At 51.2% G+C, this 22288-nt stretch overlaps 1 protein-coding gene and 1 long non-coding RNA gene across 2 annotated transcripts in view; one reads left to right on the top strand and one right to left on the bottom strand.

The window, feature by feature from the left end:
* acsl1a (acyl-CoA synthetase long chain family member 1a) overlaps positions 1–22288 on the top strand; it is a 197002-nt gene that overhangs the window by 97587 nt on the left and 77127 nt on the right. The window contains 4 exon segments of the mRNA XM_072515880.1: positions 6416–6530; positions 8124–8188; positions 9329–9430; positions 12870–12969. Coding sequence (XP_072371981.1) covers positions 6416–6530; positions 8124–8188; positions 9329–9430; positions 12870–12969 — 382 coding nt within the window.
* LOC140429196 (uncharacterized) lies at positions 8639–17207 on the bottom strand. Its single transcript, XR_011949012.1, has 2 exons — positions 16693–17207; positions 8639–8971 (listed from the first exon to the last, which is right to left on the bottom strand). It is a non-coding gene; the product is annotated as an uncharacterized lncRNA (long non-coding RNA).

Raw genomic sequence — 22288 nt, 5'->3', positions numbered from 1 at the left:
TCGTCTTTCCCTGTATAGCTCTTCATCCGGGGCCTCCGCATACTGCCGATCCACCCTCAGAATTCCCCCAACCAATCTCTCTCTTTCTTTACCCTCTTGTTTCCCCTTGTGGGCTCTAATGGAAATCAGCTCTCCTCTAACCACCGCCTTCAGCGCTTCCCATACTACCCCCACCTGGAACTCCCCACCATCATTGACCTCCAGGTATCTTTCGATGCATCCCCTCACCCTTCCGCATACGCCCTCGTCCGCCAGTAGTCCCATGTCTAATCTCCAAAGTGGGCGCTGCTCCTTTTCCTCTCCTAGATCCAGATCCACCCAATGTGGGGCGTGATCTGAAACGGCTATTGCCGAGTACTCCGTTCCTGCCACTTTCGGGATCAGCGCCCTTCCCAAGACAAAAAAAGTCTATCCGGGAGTATACTTTATGGACGTGGGAGAAGAAGGAAAACTCTTTCCCCATCGGTCTAGCAAATCTCCACGGATCTACCCCTCCCATCTGCTCCATAAATCCCTTAAGCACCTTGGCCGCTGCCGGCCTTCTCCCGGTCCTGGATCTGGACCGGTCCAGCCCTGGGTCCAGCACTGTGTTAAAATCCCCCCCCCCCCCCCCCATTACCAAGCTTCCCGCCTCCAGGTCCGGGATACGTCCCATCATTCGCTTCATGAATCCCGCGTCATCCCAGTTCGGGGTGTATACGTTCACCAGCACCACCTCACCGCCTCACCTTGCAATCTGCCACTCACCATCGCGTACCTGCCCCCACTATCCACCACTATGGTCTTAGCCTCGAACGATACCCGTTTCCCCACCAGTATTGCCACCCCTCTGTTTTTCGCATCTAACCCTGAGTGGAATACCTGTCCCACCCATCCTTTCCTCAGTCTAACCTGATCCGCCAATTTCAGGTGCGTCTCCTGGAGCATAACCACGTCCACCTTCAGTCTCTTTAAGTGCGCAAACACCCTTGCCCTCTTAATCGGCCCATTTAAACCTCTCACATTCCACGTAATCAGCCGGGTTGGGGGGCCATTTACCCCCCCCCGCTCGTCGACTAGCCATCCCCTTTTTTCAGCCAGCTCCTCACCCAGGTCCCACGCACCCGTCTGTCCCCCAGACGGCGCCCTCCCATCCCGACCACCTCGTCTCGTATCAGCTTCCCTTACCCTCAGCAGCAGCAACCCAGCTAATCCCCCCCCCCCCCGCTAGATTCCCCTCTAGCTTGATTGCTCCCCCCATATTGCTTCTGGGAGTCAGCTAACTCTGGCTGACCTCGGCTTCCCCCGTTTATCCTATGACCTCCCTGCGTGTGAGGCCCCCTTCCTTCCTGCGCCCTTTTTCCCGCCTCAATTTCCATAGCGTGGGAAAAAACCCGCGCTTCCCTCTCGGCCCCGCCCCTAATGGCGCAGTTCCCTCATTCCCCTTCCCTGTCCCCTTTTCCACCGGCACCCACATTTCTTCGTGTGTCCCCCCCCTCGGGGGGGGGGGGGGGGGGGGGGGGGGGGGGGGGGGGGGGGGGGGGATTCCCCGTCCAACATTCTTACATATTAGCCCTCCCCTCTCCCCACTTTACATTTCTGTGCCACCACCTAGCTACCTCTCTCCAGACATCAATTTCCCAAGTCTAGTCCAATTTCTCTTCCTGAATGAATGTCCATGCCTCCTCCGCCGTCTCGAAGTAGTGGTGTTTGCCCTGGTGTGTGACCCACAATTTTGCTGGCTGCAGCATCCCAAATTTGACTTTCTTCCTATGGAGCACCGCCTTGGCCCGATTGAAGCTCGCCCTCCTTCTCGCCACCTCCGCACTCCGATCTTGATATTCGCGTATCACTGCGTTCTCCCACTTGCTGCTCCGTGTCCTCTTAGCCCAACTCAGGACCATCTCCCTGTCCCTGTAGCGATGGAACCTCACCACCATTGCTCGTGGTGTTTCCCCTGCCTTTGGTCTTCTCACGAGGACCCGGTACGCTCCCTCCACTTCCAGGGGGCCCGTTGGGGCCTCAGCTCCCATTAGAGTATGGAGCATCGTACTCACGTACGCCCCAGCATCAGCCCCCTCTGTCCCTTCAGGGAGACCTAAAATCCTTAGATTCTTCCTCCTCGAGCTGTTCTCCAGGGCTTCCAGCCTTTCTATGCACCTCTTATGTAGTGCCTCGTGCGTCTCCGTTTTTACCACCAGGCCCTGTATCTCGTCTTCGTTCTCGGCTGCCTTTGCCTTCACTCCATGGAGTTCCATCGCCTGGACCTTTTGTGTTTCCTTCAATCCCTCGATTGCCAGTAACATCGGCGCCAGCACCTCTTTCTTGAGCTCCTCCACACATCGTCGGAGGAACTCCTGCTGTTCCGGGCCCCATACCATCTGGGCTCCCTCGGCCGCCATCTTGCTTCTCCCTTCTCTTCCCTGCCGCTGCTCCAGAGGATCCTCCGCAATCTGGACACTGCTGTCGCTCCTTTCCATCCACACCCGGGGGGACTTCTTCCTTTGTTGCCTCACACTGGGTTTGGCCGTAAAAAATTTCCGTTGGGGCTCCCGATAAGAGCCCAAAAGTCCGTTGAAACGGGAGGTGCCGAAACGTGCGGCTTAGCTGGTCATCGCCGCAACCGGAAGTCACATCCATACATTTGTAATGTGTGATATTATGATTAAAATGAAAAAGCATCGACTTTCTTATTCAGCAGCTTCATTAACTAATGGATAATTTTCTGCTGCATTTGATCCAAGCTCTTTCCTCGCTGTCTTCAATTTTAACCTGTAGCTTTTTTTTAACAAACTGCATTAAAATAACACCCAATATTTCAAAGACTACAAGGTAAAATATTTCAAAGACTATAGGGCCTCTTCTGTACTGTATAACTCTATGATTACAAAGAAACATTATCAAACAAAATTTGGCACTAGCTGCATTGGGAGATTCTAGGACAGGACTTTGGAAGGGGTGCAAAGGTGGACAATGCAGTTTTTCCCTTGCTGGCCAGCATGTTCCTGCCATAATTCATCTTTGAAGAGACCAGCTGGCAGGGATGGAAGGAGGCGTGGGTGGCTACTTGTCTGCAAGTTGGGCCCCCTCTTTAAGGCCAAATACCGATCATCGAATGGAAGCAGCCTCCTGATGGCAGACCAGGGGGGTGTCCAGGAACACCAAAATGGCCACAGGCCACCTTTTCGACAGTCACCTTTTAAAAAAAAAAAAAAAAAAAATTTCAAAAACTTCTTCAGAGGCTGCCTCCATCTTGAAGCACCCACTCTTTCACCTATTTACATCAGCAGCTTCTAGCTCTGATGGTGGGGCTGCCAATGGCCACTGCTGGAGGGCCTGCCTGCCATTCATAATTGGGACTCCTGGAGACAGCCACTTAATTGGTGCTGCCTCAAATAGTTGCCGGGGTCCCATCGCTGGCAGTTCCAGGCTCCTGACATGGAATTCATCCAGGTGTCAGGCTCTGGACCCTGGAACGTAAATCCAGCCATGTTCTAGGGGAAAAAAGTAAGTTTATCCATGAAGAAAGTATCAGATCATTATGTGACTAACCGCAGGCACTTTAGTTGTGTGGACGGACCTGAAGATGAAATTGTTCTCCAGATAGAGGAGATTAATTGGAGGTGCTAAAACGTATGAAGAGGTTTGATCAAATAAATATGGAGAGCCTGTTTCCAGGGACAGAATGCTTGGTAACCAGAGGATACTGCTTTCGGGTACACGGTAAAAGAATCAGAGGAAGCATTCTTTTTATGCAAGCATGTTATGATCTGGAGTGCACTGTCTGGAAGGGTGGTGGAAGCCCATTCAATGGTAATTTTCAAAAAGGGATTGGATAATACCTGAATGCAAAAGAATTCCAGTTCTGCAGGGAAAGGACAGAGAATTGAGATCAATTTCCCAGTTGCATCAAAGAGTTGACCCAGGACGATTGGCAAACTTCAACTTCGTTCTGGGAGGCTCAGTAACCAGATAATAGGCAAAAAGCCAGAGGCAACGCCGAAAGGAAAATATCTTTATACAGACAGCAAGTTATAATGATGTGGAATTCACTTCCTGATAGGGTGGTGGAAGCAGATTTAAATTGTAACCTTCAAAGGGGTATTGAATATATACAAAGTATTTTTACAGGACAGAAACAGGTCATTTGATCCAACGGGTGCAAGCTGATGTTTATGCTTGGCAATTATTCTTCCTCCCGCCGACAACCCACTTCATCTAACACCACTAACCTATCCTACCATTCCCTTCTTGCTCATGTGCCTATCCAGCTCCTCCACAAATGCAGCAATGCTGATTCAGTCAACTATGACATGATATTGAGTTGCATATTGTAACTGCCCTCTGGGCGAAGCTATTTCTCCAGAATTCCCTTTTGGATTTATTACAAACCATGGCCTTTAAATCTGGTCTCACCCTAAATGGAATTGCTTTCTATCAATTCTCTTTCGTTATCTTAGATTGAAAGAAACATGGTGGTTTACAGCACAGAAGGAAGCCATTTGGCCCACCACTCCACGCTGGTCAACCAAGATCTGGCTCCACGAATCCCATTTTCCAGTGCTTGGCCCACAGCCCTCCAGGGCAGCACAAGTGAAAACCTTGACCTGATCCACCCTCCATTTTCCCTTTCTAGACAAAAATAAATACACAGCCTATTTTATTTTCCTGATTGGCATAACCTCTGTTTTGGTAATCTTCTGGTAAATCATTTTTACACTTTCTCCAGTTCCTATATTATTTTTACAATCTGTAGGCCAGCAGCAGAATTTTTGTCCCTATTTGGACACTTATTTTCCAAGAAGTATGTGGTCGCCTTATTGTTTCCACTTCTTACCAAAATGTACTACCACACGTTTATTTATATTGAAGTTAATTTGCCGATTCTCAAAGTTGATTAACGTTTTCGATATTTTGGCGTCGCCGTCTTCTGTGTTAGCTGTCCCTCCCAATTTGGTGTAAACCACAAATTTGAAATAGTACTTCAGCTTCCTGAATCTGTACAGCTTATAATTCTCCCAGAAAATGACTAAATGTAATTTTGGACGGGTTTCACCGCATGATTCCTGCCGGGTGTTTGGGTGCAATCTAGATCTGTATTCACCTACACTTAGTACTGGTGTGAATTCTCGGGTCGTTGCCATTCATTTTCCTGCTGGCAGCACGTGGGAAACATGCAGCTGGGGAACCTGAGAATCCCGCCCAATTGTTGGTCGCTTGGGAGTTTCTCAGGGAAAAATCATACACTTTGAAATTTCTTCTGCAGTGGGGAACTAAAGACACTGGCAGGACCAGCTCCTCTGAGATGGCGACACCATTTTTGAAGGGTGCCCAGATCTCAAAGTTAGGTTGAGGGTCCCCACGTACTCCACCCGCTGACATTGCGACCCCCGGCAGACATGGGCAACACCCTTGACCCTGGAGGGGCAACTTCTCCCCCCCAGCAAAATGTGCGTGAAGTGGCCTCACACCATCTATCCTCATCGGGGCATCACCCCCCCCCCCCCCCCCCCCTTCAACCCTTGCCCTTCATAACCCCCTTCATTCCCCGTTCCTTGGCAGTGCCAACCTGACACTGCCAGGGTGCCTGGTGCCTCATTGGTACTGCCAGGTTGCCAGCCCTGTTCCCCACCATCCGGGGGCATCAAGGCCTCCGAATTCCCCTGGAATGGCCATCGCTCCTGGACTCCATTTCTGGAGACCACTGCTAATTCACACCAGCGTGCGGCCTCACCAGTGGGACGGTGAATGCCGGGAGAATGCAGCCTCGAATGGGCTGTGCATATTTAAATGAGCATAATGACTCATTCCTGCCCAGCGAGGGCATGACCCAGATCTGGTCTGGTGCATCGGCGCAGATCTGCACCCGGCGCGTAACTATTTTTGGCCCCTCCTGCTATGTACCCAGTGTAACGGGATTGGTGCTGAGCGCATTGTGATGGCAAAATTGCGCCCTATGTAAATGTTGGACAATAAATGCTGATGTGTAGAAGACCACTTCCTACCATTTTCCAATTGAGAAATTACCTTTAATCCTGTTTCCCTGTTTTCTGTTCTGTAGTCAGCTTGTTCTCCATTAAAAATAATAATCTTTATTAGTGTCAAAAATAGGCTTACATCAACATTGCAATGAAGTTACTGTGAAAATCCCCTCATTGCCACACATCAAGAATTCAGAATGTCCAATTCACCTAACAGCACGTCTTTCAGGACTTGTGGACTAATTAGATAGCTCTAACAATGCCCTTGCACATACAGGCTGACACCTTCTGTGCTGTGAGATACTATCGTTCTATAATCATTCTGATCTGAAATCTCATGTAAACCAACCCAAAAGTATTGGTTGGTTTTAAATGTGTTTTTATAATTAATTATATTATTTGGGCGTACACTGAATTTTTAAATCGCTTTTAATGATTTGTTGTATTGATTTCAGGGTGGTGAACGTGCTCGGAAAAGTGTGCTGCTTAAATCAGCTGAGCCGATGGTTTTCTACTATCTGGATGTAAAAACGCTATATGATGTGTTAAAAAGGGGTTTGAGGGTGTCAGGTAAGAATTGCCTCATTTTCATTTTTGGCCGAAGGTGAAAAGTGGAAGCCCGCATCTCACTGCAGAGATACATCTATTGCAAAATTCAAATTATTATTGATTACTTCCATCGTGCCCAGCTTTTCTGTAGGAATGTGCAAACTTGAGGTGGCAAACTTTCTTGGACAATCAACTGTACCTGCAAGTTAGCAGGCTTGCACTGACTGAGCAGGGACCTGCCTTGATGGTGAAGGGAAGGTGAGAACTGTGAAGGAACCTGCAGTGAAGATGACATCTTCGCTGTGCAAGTAGAAGGGAACAAAGAGATTTTTTTGGTGCAACCACAATTTGAGAATGTATGTTGAATACCTGCATGAACCTAGTGCAGTGACTGTTGGAATGTTGCGTACTGTTAGGGAAGTTGTAAAAGTAACTGAGCAAGTTCATTGTAGATTCGTCAGAATGTTACCAGAGATTAGATACATTTCTGATGAGAAGGTGATTTTTTATATTGAACAGAGAATGTTATTGAATCTCCCAAGATTATTTTTATTCATTCATTCAGTCATGGGATGTGAGCACCGCTGACTAGGCCAGTATTTATTGCCCATTCCTAATTGTCCTTGAGACGGTGGTGCTGAGCTGCCTTCTTGAACCACTGCAGTGCATGTGGTGAAGGCACATCCACTGCGCTATTCGTTGGGGTGGCGGTTCCAGCATTTTGACCCAGCGACAGTGAAGGAACAGCAATGTATTTGGTGTATGCCCTGGGTGGTGGTGTTCCCATGTATCTGTCGTCCTTGTCCTTCTAGATGGTAGTGGCCATGGGTTTGGATGGTGCTATCTAAGGAACCTTTGGTGAGTTCCTGCAGATTGTGAATAATAAAGTAATAGCAATGGTTTCCACTTGTAATCAGAGGGCACAAATTCATGGAAATCTCAAAAAACTACAGGGCCATCAGGAGAAGTTTATCTACAAAGTGGATTGTTAGAATATGGAATTCTCTGCAAGCTACCATTTGAGGCAGATCTCTAAATGTTTTTGGAAAGGGAACCAGGGGTTATTCAGGAAAACATTCTACATTTAGAAGACATGCGGAGCAAGTTGGAGAGTGGATTAGATGAGACGGGTGGGGGGAGAAAAGGATGCAGATTCAATAGGCTGAAGCCTTGTTTCTGTGGTGTAATGTTCAATGATTCTGTTTAATTCATCTCACCATTGTATGATTCTTGTACTAATGGTGCAAATTTACCACGTCAATGAGAAGATAATCCATTAAATGTCTTCAACTATAGACTAAATCCTCTTGATATCTGTTCAAAAGTGGTTTTTAAATAGAGCTAATATGCACAAATTGTGCGCGCGGCAGCAAACACAACATGGCTTTGAAATTTGTGTATAACTTCCATTAATGTAGCATTTTAACCTCCTTAAAACGTTCAAGAGTGATTGAGGCAAAAGTTACACTTTTGCAATAGCAATGCAGATGGATATTTAGTTCGACACTTCACAATTACTGTGGATTGTTTTAAGGAAAGTATCTCATCATGGTGGGAAAGGATCTTTTATGTGTAAAAGAGTTCAATTTTGCCTTTTTGATTTTTCTTTTAAAGATAATGGTCCCTGTTTGGGTTTCAGGAACCCAGACCAGCCTTATCAGTGGCTGTCCTACCAAGAAGTGAGTCATATTTTGCTCTTTATTCTATTAATGGGTGTGTGGAAATCCAAAGTTTGAAAAGTTTTGTTGGTGTATTAAGGGCCAGTGATTGTTTGTTCCAAAACATTTGAGGAAATCTGTAGACTCTGGGTCACACCTCCCATTTATGATGACATTGGAACTGTTTGGCGATCCACCAGAGAATTTGTCCAAGAGAAAAACAAATCAAGGTGCCAGATTGCTTTAAATCCGAGACATACCCTCCTCTAGTGCCTCTCTTCCACTGAACATCTTAATTAGTTTCATTCTTGCTCAAATCAATCCTAACCGGATCATCTCGAGAGATGGTTTCTCTACCATCCCAGCACCGTTACTTCTAGACCCTTCCCAAGGGTCTATTCTCGACCCCCTCCTTCCTTATTTTATGCTGTCACTTGGCGACATCACCAGAAAATGGAGTCAACGCCGACATGTACTCTTGACGACACCTGACTTTACTTCTCCTGACTCCTCCATTGACATTTGTGCTGTGAAATTGCTTGTCTGATTTCCATTCTTAGATTAGCTATGGGGTACTTCAACTGCAGAGCCAGTTGAAAAATCTTGCCCTTACCCCAATCTTAAGACTGATTCCATCCGCCTCTGCGTCCAGTGACCCAAGCTAAACCAGATTACTTGCAACCTCTTGACTGCCTGTTAACCCTGAGCTGAGGTTCCATGCCTAAAATTCTCTCCATCACATACTGCCTCCTTCCACCTCTAGAACATCACCTGCCTCAGTCCATCTAAGTTTCATCGCGAGTGCTGTAAAATATAAAAAAACAATAGGTAGCAATAGATTTATCATCAATGTTAGCATTAACTTGCAATGTTTTTATTCTTTCAGTTATGTAAATATTCTAATTTATATTCATGAGATTAATTTAGCAAATCTAAATCTGGCCTTGTATGCTTTGTAAAGTGTACTTTGCACTCTACCACCTAAAGTAAAAGTAATTTGAAACCTGGCATAGTGGGCACACTATCTCGGGGGTTTTAATGTTTTTGGGGAATTGGATCTTACTGATGTAATTTTTCTTCTCAACATTAATTACCGTACTTTACTCAAGGTGGGAATGAGATAGTTATGTTTACATTCATGTTCCTTAACTTGGCTTTCAGGTTTTAACCAGAGCAGAATTTGTGGGTTCAGGATTATTTACACGAGGATACAAACCAGGGAATGATCAATTTATAGGAATATTTGCACAAAACCGACCAGAGGTAAGTGATTTTTTTGTTGTTGTTGTAGATAATGGACAGGATATTCCAGCCCCACCCCAGCATGTTTTCCATCGGCAGATGCGACTCGCCATTCTCCACCAGCGGGATCTTCCAGTCCCGCCGATGTCTATGGTGTTTTGCAGAGCTCGCCTGTTCAGCTGCCAGGGAACCTGCAGTGGGGTGGGGGGGCATTCGGTGGGACTGAAAGCCAGCAGATATTATCATTCTCTCCTTTCCCCACAATACAAGACCTGAAGAATGTGCCTGGAGTTAGAACATAGAACATTACAGCGCAGTACAGGCCCTTCGGCCCCCGATGTTGCGCCGACCTGTGAAACCACTCTAAAGCCCATCTACACCATTCCCTTATCGTCCATATGTCTATCCAATGACCATTTGAATGCCCTTAGTGTTGGCGAATCCACTACTGTTGCAGGCAGGGCATTCCATGCCCTTACTACTCTCCGAGTAAGGAACCTACCTCTGACATCTGTCCTATATCTATCTCCCCTCAATTTAAAGCTATATCCCCTCGTGCTAGACATCACCATCCGAGGAAAAAGGCTCTCACTGTCCACCCTATCCAATCCTCTGATCATCTAGTATGCCTCAATTAAGTCACCTCGTAACCTTCTTCTCTCTAACGAAAACAGCCTCAAGTCCCTCAGCCTTTCCTCATAAGATCTTCCCTCCATACCAGGCAACATTCTGGTAAATCTCCTCTGCACCCTTTCCAATGCTTCCACATCCTTCCTATAATGCGGCGACCAGAATTGCACGCAATACTCCAAATGCGGCCACACCAGAGTTTTGTACAGCTGCAACATGACCTCATGGCTCCGAAACTCAATCCCTCTACCAATAAAAGCTAACACACCGTACGCCTTGTTAACAACCCTCTCAACCTGGGTGGCAACTTTCAGGGATCTATATACATGGACACCGAGATCTCTCTGCTCATCCACACTGCCAAGAATCTTACCATTAGCCCAGTACTCTGTCTTCCTGTTATTCCTTCCAAAATGGATCACTTCACACTTTACTGCATTAACCTCCATGTGCCATCTCTCAGCCCAGCGCTGCAGCTTATCTATGTCCCTCTGTAACTTGTAACATCCTTCCGCACTGTCCACAACTCCACCGACTTTAGTGTCATCTGCAAATTTACTCACCCATCCTTCTACGCTCCCCTCCAGGTCATTTATAAAAATGACAAACAGCAGTGGCCCCAAAACAGATCCTTGTGGTACACCACTAGTAACTGGACTCCAGTCTGAACATTTCCCATCAACCACCACCTTCTTCCAGCTAGCCAATTTCTGATCGAAACTGCTAAATCACCCTGAATCCCATACCTCTGTATTTTCTGCAGTAGCCTACCGTGGGGAACCTTATCAAACGCTTTACTGAAATCAGTTGACTATTCTGTAGGGCCCCATCCATACCTGCCAAACTTGAATTCCCTTCAATGCGTGGCTGACATTGATTGATATTCTCAAAGACTTTGAGGCTCAACCATCTGAGCAAGAGGGAAAAACGATCCTTGCATACTTCAAAAAGGAGTGGACAACTGTAACCTTTCTGCAAGAAACCCAATACATTTTCTCATTGCGAGCCAAACTCTAATGAGACTTGGTAAGCTAAACATATTAGCCTCCGTTTTATCTAAAAGTGGGAAGTTGGCCATCTTAATCATCACACGTCTACCCCCACAGTGGAGGTCGTCATTCCAGGGGAACATGATCACTATCTTTATCCATTGGTGGCTAGCAGATTAGGTGATAACGATGTTAAGTGACTGTGCTTCAACCATAGTTGCTTATACATTTCCTAAATGTGTTGTGCAGAATAATTATTCCACAATATTGACATTTTCCCTTGATTTGTATGAAATTTATCTCAACAGTCGCATTGTACAATTTTAATTGGGAGAATCCAGACCACAGTTGTCTTCTGTGAGAAAATGATCTTTCTTGTTCAATTAGATTAACATTGAGAACTAGCTGAATGCCTTGTAACTAACTGTGTTGAAGCTTTGACACTTATTTTGTGTTTATGGTGAATTTATTAAATTGATTTTGTTAGCCTTTATCGCTGGAGGATTTGATACAGGAGTAGTGAGGTCTTGCTTCAATTGTATTGAAGCTTGGTTCGACCGCACCTGGAGCACTGTGTGCAGTTTTGATTCCCTTAACTCAGAAAGGATATTATTGGGGCGGCACGTGGTGCAATGGCTGCCACTGGGACTAAGGCACTGAGGACCCGGGTTCGAATCCCGGCCCTGGGTCACTGTCCGTGTGGAGTTTGCATTCTTCCCGTGTCTGCGTGAGTTTCACCCCCACAACCCAAAGATGTGCAGGTTAGGTGGATTGGCCACACTAAATTGCCCCTTAATTGGAAAAATTGGGTACTCTAAATTTATTTTAGAAAAAAGAAAGGATATTGCCAGAGAGGGAGTGCAATGAAAGTTCATGGACTTGTTCCGGGTTTGGTGGGTCTTCCTTCTGAAGAGCGAATGGGCAAACTCGGCCTGTATTCCCTAGAGTTTCAAAGAATGAGAGGAGGTCGCATGGAAACCTACATATTACTTAAGGGAACAGACAGGGTTGTTGCAGCTAAGATTGTCGAGGAGTCTAGAACAGGGGGCACAATTTCAAAATAAGCCACTTTGGAGGAGAAATTTCTTTGCAAAGTGTTGTGAATCTTTGGAATTCTCTATCCCAGAGGGCTGTGGAAGCTCCGTCATTGAGTATGTTTCAATGAAATGAAAATCGCTTATTGTCACAAGTAGGCTTCAAATGAAGTTACTGTGAAAAGCCCCCAGTCGCCACATTCCGGTGCCTGTTCGGGGAAGCTGGTACGGTAATTGAACCCGCGCTGCATCAAGCAGAGGTTGATGGATTTCTGATTAACAGTAACGCAAAGGGATAGCTTGTGTGAAAGGCATTGAAGTGTCCAATCTTTTTTTTGTTCATTCGTGGGATGTGGGTGTCGCTGGCTGGGCCAGCATTTATTGCCCATCCCCAATTGCCTTTAAACTGAGTTGACTTGCTGGGCCATTTCAGAGGGCATTTACGAGTCAGTCAATTTGCTGTGGGTCTGGAGTCACATGTATGCCACACCAGGTACGGATGGCAAATTTCCTTCCCTGAAGGACATTAGTGAACTAGATGGGCTTCTACGACAATCGACAATGTTTTTTTAAATTCCAGGTTCTTGTCAAATTCTAAGTTCATCATTTGAATCTGGGTCCCGTGCATGCTAGTCATGTGACAATAACACTGCGCCATCACCTCCATGATCAAGTTGATGGGTTGAATGTCCTATTCCTGTGTTCCTATGCTCCCAGTCTATGATCTAACTATATAATCAGTCAGTTGAATGTTGGTGTTGCCGAACATCCTTTTCAAAATGTTAAACATTCTCCCATCCATTTCAGTGGGTGATTATTGAACATGCCTGTTATACCTATTCCATGGTGGTGGTGCCATTGTATGACACATTGGGAGATGAAGCTATTTCCTATATTTTAAACAAAGGTAGGTTTTTTACAAATCCAGTAAAATTAACTTGTTGCAATTCCTCATGCTATTTATTTCCGTTTACATTTCCAGTTCCTGACTCTTAAAACAGAATAAACCCTTTTTAAAAATTATTCATTTATGGGATGTGGACGTCATTGGCCAGGCTATTTGGCACCCGTTTATAATTGTCCTTGGGAAGGTGGTGGTGAGTTGCCTTCCTCAACTGCCGCAGAGCATGCGGGCTAGGTAGACCTGCAACGCTGTTGGAGAGTTCCAGGATTTTGACCCAGCGATAGGAAGGAAGACGGAACGGTGATATATTTCCTAGTCAGGATGGTGAGTGACCCAGAGGGGAACTTCCAGGTGGTAGTGTTTCCAGTTGATGCATTCCTGTCGGCCACAATTATTTTAGAGCAAGTCGGAATTAATCCCACTTTCCTCGCCTACCCCATGGCTCTGTGTACATATATTTGCTTCAAATATTTATCCAATTGTCTCTTAAGCAATGCAATGGTCTTTGCCTCAATGACTTCCTGCTGCATACTTCATCACTTTGCAGAAAGAAATCTCCCCGCATAAACTTGCGTTCCAATCTGCAGTGTATCTTACCGATCCCCTGGGTGGGAGCTTCATCGCTTGATCTTCAGAGCTGCCAAAATGTAAACGTGCGGCACAAGAATTGATTTTTTAAAAATAATAACGGTGAAAAAAACACCCGGTCAAAAAGCAGATTTGTGCACAAAAATCTAAAGAAAGGATCGCAAAGGGCTTGATGTTCTGGTCGTTCATGTTACTGGAATCTTACCGTCCCACCGACTGCACAACATCATTGCGGGTTTCCTAGCGACGAGGGGTGCATTCAAAGGGATCTCTTCTTCTCTTGAGCAGTCCCTCAGCATCGACGGTGACTTCCTTCCACGCCAGGGAGGTGGGTTCTGCTGTGGCTGAAACGTCCGATCCTGGATCCGCAGACGCTGCCACGGGTTTGGCAGGTGGTGCTTGATGAGGTGGGTGGGTGGGACTCTCTGCATTCTACGCTTTCCTTCCGCTGTTTACGCTTGGCCTCCGTGTGCTTCACCCTGTGATCCTCGAGGTGATTGGTACCTTCGTGGATTCTTTTTCTCCAGACTTTAGATTTAGATTTGTTGTCATGTGTATGGAGATGCAGTGAAAAGTACTGTTCTGCGTACAGTCCAGGCAGATGGTTCCATACATGAAAAACACAGGAGGTATGGGAAATGATCCATATGGGAAGGGCTCACCTTGGATTGTGATGGTTAGGGGGCAGTTTTGTGTGGCAGGAGCAGGCTGGTAGAGAACCTTTGTTTTCCAGATGTTTAGTATGAGGCCCATTCTTTCTCATGTGCCTTGTTGAATGTGTCGACGATGGTTTGCAGCTTGGCCTCGGAATTTGCACGCACACGGGTGTCATCTGTGTACTGTAGCTCAATGACGGGGGCTGGGGTGTCAGAGGTTGAACAGTTTCCTGCCGTCCGGTAGGTTAGCTCCACTCCAGCAGGGAGTTTCAAGGTGAATGGATGGAGTTTGATGCAAGGAAGATGGAGTTTTACGACGGAAAAGTCAGCGATGAACCCTCGCCGTTCCTGCGACTGGCGAGGGGCTAGGCTGCCGCACTGAGTAAAACACCCGGCTCCCACACCAGAAATGGCTGGAAAATGGCCGGGTCCATGGGCGCACGGCGACGACCTGCAGCGGTCGCCCCATAAAACATGGCGCCCGCCGTGCGTGGACCCGACCTGCCAAATTACTGCACCCTTGGCTACCCCCCACCAGTCCCCCCCAGCCCTCATGGAAGCCCCCCCCCCCCCCCCCCCAGCCAGCAGCATGGCTTTTGGCCGACTGTGACGGAGCTGGACACCGTCTGCAGCCGCCAAGCTGGGTTTCTGACTGCTGAGACCCCACACGAACCGCGCCGACAGGAACTCGGTCCATTGGCGGCGGTGAATCGCGGAAAATAGAGGGTCAGGACCACTAATGATATGCCGACAGTGGTTAAATGGCGCGTGGCGAGCGACGCATTTACGGCATTTTTGGGGTGCCGTAGGATCCCGATTTTGCATCAGACCGGCACCTGCTGCGATTTTGGGTCGGAGACTATTCTCCGCCCAATGGCGTTTCGCGATTTCGGCATCGGCCGACATGCTGTCGGATGACTTTTTGACTTCACAGCTGGGGGTTGCGCTGGTGGCAGGTAGCTTGCTGGCCGAGGACGCTTGTGTCGAAGGCTGTGTCTTGGTTGAGGAGATCCTTGAAGTTCTCTCTCCAGCGGGCGTTGACTGTCTTCCTGTCTTTGATGAGCACCTCTCTGTTTTTGGCTCTCAGTGGGGTGAGTCCCTGGGCACTCGAACCATAGATGGCTTTGATTGTGCTGAAGAAGCTGCGCACATCATGGTTGTCGCGGGTTTCTGAATCTCCTGCGCTCTTTCCACCCACCATCTGTTCTTTAGGTTGCGTGGTATTTGTTGCGCCTCGTCCTTCAGTTGCCTGTAGGCCTGTTTCCTCTTGCGCGTTTTGGTGGAGCTGCCAGTTCAGGAACAATTTGCGCTTGTAGTCAAGGAGATCCTGGATCTCCTGATCGTTCTCATCGAACTAGTCTTGGTGTTTCCTGGTCGAGAGCCCAGGTGCTCCTCGCAGGTGCTGACGATGGTGGCTTGGCGGAGCAGGCGCTATGAGTGTTGTACGGCTCTGGCTCGTTGGTCATCGACAGGTTATCTGTGAGGTGCCGGCTGAGCAGCTCTTTCTTCTCGGGGTCTTTAAGTCCAGTGACATCGAATCTCCATGTGGCAGTTTCTTCTGCCTGTGTTGGTTTGAGACCGACTAGGATGAGGGCGATGGTATAGCAGATTAGTAGGTGGGCAGTCCAGCAGGCATTGGTTCCGGTCGTGGCGCAGGTGATACAGACAACTTTGCGGTCCCTTGCCCCGGACGATTATGTAGTCTATTAGGTGCCAGTGCTTGGAGTGGGGGTGTTGCCCTGAGGTCTTCTAACAATAATAATTATTATTGTCACAAGTAGACTGCCTTACATTAAAACTGCAATGAAGTTACTGTGAAAAGCCCCGAGACGTCACAGTCCGGCGCCTATTTGGGTACACTGAAGGAGGATTCAGAATGTCCAATTCACTTAATAGCACGTCTTTCGGGACTAGTGGGAGGAAACCGGAGCACCCGGAGGAAACGCAGGCAGACACAGGGAGAACGTGCAGACTCTGCACAGACGGTGACCAAGCCGGGAATCATACCCGGGTCCCTGGCGCTGTGAAGCAACAGTGCTAACCACTGTGCTACCATGCCACCTATCTGCTTGTCCCTCTAGGGGATCAGGGTGTCCGTGATGACCAGGTCATGTTCTAGTCATTCTGTCAGGCGGAGGACACGTTGACGTTTGTTTTCCGCATGCCTTTCCTGCCGAACGTGCCTTTCCAAAGGTTTGTGCCCTTTCCGACTCGAGCATTGAAGTTGCCGAGGGGAATCAGCTTGTCTCCCTTTGGGATGCGGATCAGCAATTCGTTGAGGCTGGAGTAAAACCATAGAAAAAAATTGGAGCGGAGGCCATTCGGCCCTTCAAGCCCATTCCGTCATTCACCACGACCATGGCTGATCATCCAATTTAATAGCCTAATCCCACTTTCCCCCAAATCCTTTGATCCCCTTCACCCTAAGTGCTATATTTAGCTGCTTCTTGAAAGCATACAATGTTTTGGACTTGACTACTACCTTTGATAACGAATTCCACAGGCTCACCACTCTCTGCTTGAGTAGAATGCCTCTTTTGTCTTGTCTGTTGCATCTGAGGTTGGGGCGCAGGCACTGACGGTTGTGATGGTGCTGTTTCTGGGCCGGGATGAACTGTAGGGTCGTGAGTCATTCTCTCGCCCTGCAGGAGGGTTCGTTGAGACGTCCGACCAACTCGTTTTTTACGGTGAAACCGACCCAGTAGAAACGATGTTCTTCTGGTTTGCCTTTCCAGAAGAAGGTGCTTCCTCCGCCTTGTTCTTTAAGCTGGCCTGCACCAGCCAGTCATGTCTCGCTCAGGGTAGAGATGTCAATGTTGTGGCATCGGGGTTCCTGAGCTATGATGGCGGTGCGACCTTCAGGTCTGTTGCTGTTGGGCTTGTCCAAGAGAGTCCTGAAATTCATTTAGGAGAGTGGGGTGGGGTTGGGCTGGAAGATGCCTCTGGCATACGAACCATCACATGGTCCCAGCGGAGCGAGGTCTTTGCCCTATGGCAGGAAGATCCGAGACGACTGGAGACCAGGTTTTGCTGTAGGTTAGGGGCTGACACACACTCGTTATCCTCTGCTCATCGGCCTGTCAGTGACGTCACAATTAAAGCCTGATGTAATTTCACTTTCACCCCTTACAGTCTTGCCCCTGCTTGCACTGCTCCTCGAGCACCGCCTCTGCCCCTCGAGCACCGCCTCTGCCCCTCGAGCACCGCCTCTGCCCCTCGAGCACCGCCTCTGCCCCTCGAGCACCGCCTCTGCCCCTCGAGCACCGCCTCTGCCCCCCGAGCACCGCCTCTGCCCCTCGAGCACCGCCTCTGCCCCTCGAGCACCGCCTCTGCCCCTCGAGCACTGCCTCTGCTCCTCGAGCACCGCCTCTGCCCCTCGAGCACCGCCTCTGCCCCTCGAGCACCGCCTCTGCCCCGCGAGCACCGCCTCTGCCCCTCGAGCACCGCCCCTGCTCCTCGAGCACCGCCCCTGCCCCTCGAGCACCGCCTCTGCCCCTCGAGCACCGCCTCTGCCCCTCGGGCACCGCCTCTGCCCCTCGAGCACCGTCTCTGCCCCTCGAGCACCGCCTCTGCCCCTCGAGCACCGCCTCTGCCCCTCGAGCACCGCCTCTGCCCCCCGAGCACCGCCTCTGCTCCTCGAGCACCGCCTCTGCTCCTCGAGCACCGCCTCTGCCCCCCGAGCACCGCCTCTGCTCCTCGAGCACCGCCTCTGCCCCTCGAGCACCGCCTCTGCCCCCCGAGCACCGCCTCTGCTCCTCGAGCACCGCCTCTGCTCCTCGAGCACCGCCTCTGCCCCCCGAGCACCGCCTCTGCCCCTCCAGCACCGCCTCTGCCCCTCGAGCACCGCCTCTGCCCCTCGAGCACCGACTCTGCCCCTCGAGCACCGCCTCTGCCCCCCGAGCACCGCCGCTGCCCCTCGAGCACTGCCTCTGCCCCCCGAGCACCGCCTCTGCCCCTCGAGCACCGCCTCTGCCCCTCGAGCACCGCCTCTGCCCACGAGCACCGCCTCTGCTCCTCGAGCACCGCCTCTGACCCTCGAGCACCGCCTCTGCCCCACGAGCACCGCCTCTGCTCCTCGAGCACCGTCTCTGCTCCTCGAGCACCGCCACTGCCCCCCGAGCACCGCCTCTGCCCCTCGAGCACCGCCTCTGCCCCCCGAGCACCGCCTCTGCCCCTCGAGCACCGCCTCTGCCCCTCGAGCACCGCCTCTGCCCCTCGAGCACTGCCTCTGCCCCTCGAGCACCGCCTCTGCTCCTCGAGCACCGCCTCTGCCCCTCGAGCACCGCCTCTGCTCCTCGAGCACCGCCTCTGCTCCTCGAGCACCGCCTCTGCCATTCGAGCACCGCCTCTGCCCCTCGAGCACCGCCTCTGCTCCTCGAGCACCGCCTCTGCCCCACGAGCACCGCCTCTGCTCCTCGAGCACCGCTGCTGCCCCTCGAGCACCGCTGCTGCCCCTCGAGCACCGCCGCTGCTCCTCTCTCCCCGCTGCTGCTCCTCTCTCCCCGCTGCTGCCCCTCTCTCCCCGCTGCTGCTCCTCTCTCCCCGCTGCTGCTCCTGTCTCCCCGCTGCTGCTCCTCTCTCCCCGCTGCTGCTCCTCTCTCCCTGCTGCTGCTCCTCTCCCCGCTGCTGCTCCTCCCACCCCGCTGCTTCTGCTCCTCTCGCCCTGCTGCTGCTCCTCTCGCCCACTGCTGCTCCTCTCGCCCACTGCTGCTCCTCTCGCCCACTGCTGCTCCTCTCTCCCCGCTGCTGCTCCTCTCGCCCCGCTGCTGCTGCTCCTCTTGCCCCGCTGCTTCTGCTCCTCTCGCCCCGCTGCTCCTGCTCCTCTCGCCCCGCTGCTGCTCCTCTCTCCCCGCTACTGCTCCTCCTGCCCCGCCTCTGCTCCTCTCTCCCTGCTGCTGCTCCTCCCCGCTGCTGCTCCTCCCACCCCGCTACTTCTGCTCCTCTCGCCCTGCTGCTGCTCCTCTCGCCCACTGCTGCTCCTCTCGCCCACTGCTGCTCCTCTCTGCCCGCTGCTGCTCCTCTCGCCCCGCTGCTGCTGCTCCTCTCGCCCCGCTGCTGCTGCTCCTCTCGCCCCGCTGCTGCTGCTCCTCTCGCCCCGCTGCTGCTGCTCCTCTCACCCCGCTGCTGCTCCTCTCGCCCACTGCTGCTCCTCTCTCCCCGCTGCTGCTCCTCTCGCCCCGCTGCTGCTGCTCCTCTCGCTCCGCTGCTGCTGCTCCTCTCGCTCAGCTGCTCCACTCGCCCTGCTTCTGCTCCTCTCGCCCTGCTGCTGCTCCTCTCTCCCCGCTGCTGCTCCTCCCGCCCCGCTGCTTCTGCTCCTCTCGCCCACTGCTGCTCCTCTCTCCCCGCTGCTGCTCCTCTCGCCCACTGCTGCTCCTCTCTCCCCGCTGCTGCTCCTCTCGCCCTGCTTCTGCTCCTCTTGCCCTGCTGCTGCTCCTCTCTCCCCGCTGCTGCTCCTCTCGCCCCGCTGCTGCTGCTCCTCTCGCCCCGCTGCTGCTGCTCCTCTCGCCCTGCTGCTGCTCCTCTCGCCCACTGCTGCTCCTCTCGCCCCGCTGCTGCTCCTCTCGCCCACTGTTGCTCCTCTCGCCCCGCTGCTGCTGCTCCTCTCACCCTGCTGCTGCTCCTCTCGCCCACTGCTGCTCCTCTTGCCCACTGCTGCTCCTCTCACCCCTCTGCTGCTGCTGCTCCTCTCGCCCGCTGCTGCTCCTCTCGCCCCGCTGCTGCTCCTCTCGCCCTGCTGCTGCTCCTCTCGCCCCTGCTGGCCCCTCTCCCCTCAGCCCTGCTGACGTGGCTCTCCTCGGCCCAGCTGGCCCCACTCCCCACGGCCCGGCTGGCCCCACTCCCCTCGGCTCAGCTGGCCCCAATCCCCTCGGCCCTCCAGGCCCCACTCCCCTCGGCCCTCCAGGCCCCGCTCCCCTCGCGTCAGCTGGTCCCGCTTCCCTCACCCCAGCTCGCCCCTCTCCCCTCTCCCCTGCTGGCCCCTCTCCCCTCGCCCCAGCTGGCCCCTCTCCCCACTCCCCTGCTGGCCCCTCTCCCCTCTCCCCTGCTGGCCCCTCTCCCCTCTCCCCTGCTGGCCCCTCTCCCCTCTCCCCTGCTGGCGTGGCTCCCCTCGCCCCAGCTGGCCCCTCTCCCCTTGCCCCAGCTGGCCCCACTCCCCTCTCCCCTGCTGGCGTGGGTCCCCTCCCCCCTGCTGGCCCCTCTCCCCTCTCCCCTGCTGGCGTGGCTCCCCTCTCCCCTGCTGGCCCCGCTTCTCTCCCCAGACCAATTAGCTGCTACCTTTTGCCCTGCGTCACTCTCCGAGTCCTGGCGTCAGGAGGGGTGCAAAGGGAAACCCTCTTGACGACGGCAGGACCAGGAGATCCGGCCATCGGCCAATGGGGGGCCACCACTAAACACCCGGCGGGTTGCTCGGTAAATGCCACCCATTGGGTCTGAAGAACAGTTATACGGACTTGAAACTCTGTTTCTCTCTCCACACATGCTGCCAGACCAGCTGGGTTTTGCCAGCTTTTTCTGTTTTTATTAACAGATAAATAGCTTTTTTTTTTTAAAAAAAACTACTTTCCATTTGAAACTTTGTTCAAAATGTTAAACTCCTGAATGCTCTCTGCTTGGCCAACAAATCATTTTGAGGCGGCACGGTGGTTAGCACTGCTGCTTCACAGCTCCAGGGACCCGGGTTCAATTCCAGCCTCGGGTGACTGTCTGTCTGTGTGGCGTTTGCACGTTCTCCCCGTGACTGCGAGGGTTTCCTCCGGATGTTCCGGTTTCTCCCACAGTCCAAAGATGTGCAGGTTAGGTGGATTGGCCCTTCGTGTCCAAAGATTAGGTGGCGTTACGGGGATAGGGTGGAGGTGTAGGCTTAAGTAGGATGCTCTTTCAAGGACTGGTGTAAACTCGATGGGCCGAATGGCCTCCGTCTGCACTGTAAATTCCATGATTCCACAGTTAATTAATGAACATGGTGGCTTAGCGATCAGAGCTTGGCTGGCACGGTATTTAAAATATTCCCTTCACAGCACATTTTGGTGTCATTAAGTGCTCTAGTTGTGTTCACAACCAGCAGGGAAGCAGGCATATACTATGACAATGTTCTTTTTACATTGGACGGTTGCCAGGAAAGCCAATAAGCTTAGTATTATTTGTGTTTTTGTGGCCAACCCATTTGAGATGGCTCCTTCATTTCCCGACCAGAAGGAAATGACAAGTTGCCGGAGTAATTTCTGCATCTGGCAGAGGGACAACAAGAGAAACCTTCCGGAGCAAATTGCTTTCTGCTACTGCTGTGAGTGGCGAGTTAGTAACCTAAAGAAAAAGTCCCTAAGATTAAAAAATGTACTACTGTGCAAATTTGGGATCTCCTTCCTCAGATTTGTCCCTTTCTATGCATCTTGTCTCCCTAACTGTTCAATTAGTCTGCAGATGAGGGATTACGTTTTAGATTTAAAGTATACAGCATAGACTCAGGACTGCCCCCAATGGCTCTATGGGCCGGATTCTCTGTTGGCTTACGTCGAAATCGGGAAATGCAATTGGGCGGAAATAGGTTCCAACGCCAAAATTGCGCCGGCTGCCGATTTTGACACCGCTAACAGCCCACTGGGCACTTAGGGCCACGGTTCGTATACGTGTCCCCTTATGTGCCCTGTGCCCCCAGCCGACCCATCAGCTGTATGGGCAGGCTCCAGCACAACCCGTGCCATCTTGTTGGATGGCATGAGTGTGTGTGCAGATTGTAATGTGTATATGCGGCTGCAGCTTATCAGCCTCCCGAGTGTCAATCACGGACCCAACGATTCCCACATTCCGGCGCCTGTTTGGGTACACAGAGGGAGAATTCAGAATGTCCAATTCACCCAACAGCACGTCTTTCGGGACTTGTGGGAGGAAACCAGCGCACCCGGAGGAAACCCACGCAGACACAAGAAGAACTTGCAGACTCCGCATCGTGACCCCAGCCGGGAATTGAACCTGGGACCCTGGAGCTGTGAAGCAACAGTGCTACCCACTGTGCTACTGTGAGAATTCCAAGGCTTTTTATGCATATATTAGGAGCAACAATTGGGTATTCCAAATTTATT

This window comes from Scyliorhinus torazame, chromosome 9 (assembly GCF_047496885.1).
Source record: "Scyliorhinus torazame isolate Kashiwa2021f chromosome 9, sScyTor2.1, whole genome shotgun sequence".
NCBI classification, from domain to species: domain Eukaryota; kingdom Metazoa; phylum Chordata; class Chondrichthyes; order Carcharhiniformes; family Scyliorhinidae; genus Scyliorhinus; species Scyliorhinus torazame.
The sequence above is the reverse complement of the archived record's forward strand: the minus strand, read 5'-3'. Positions and strand labels throughout refer to the sequence as shown.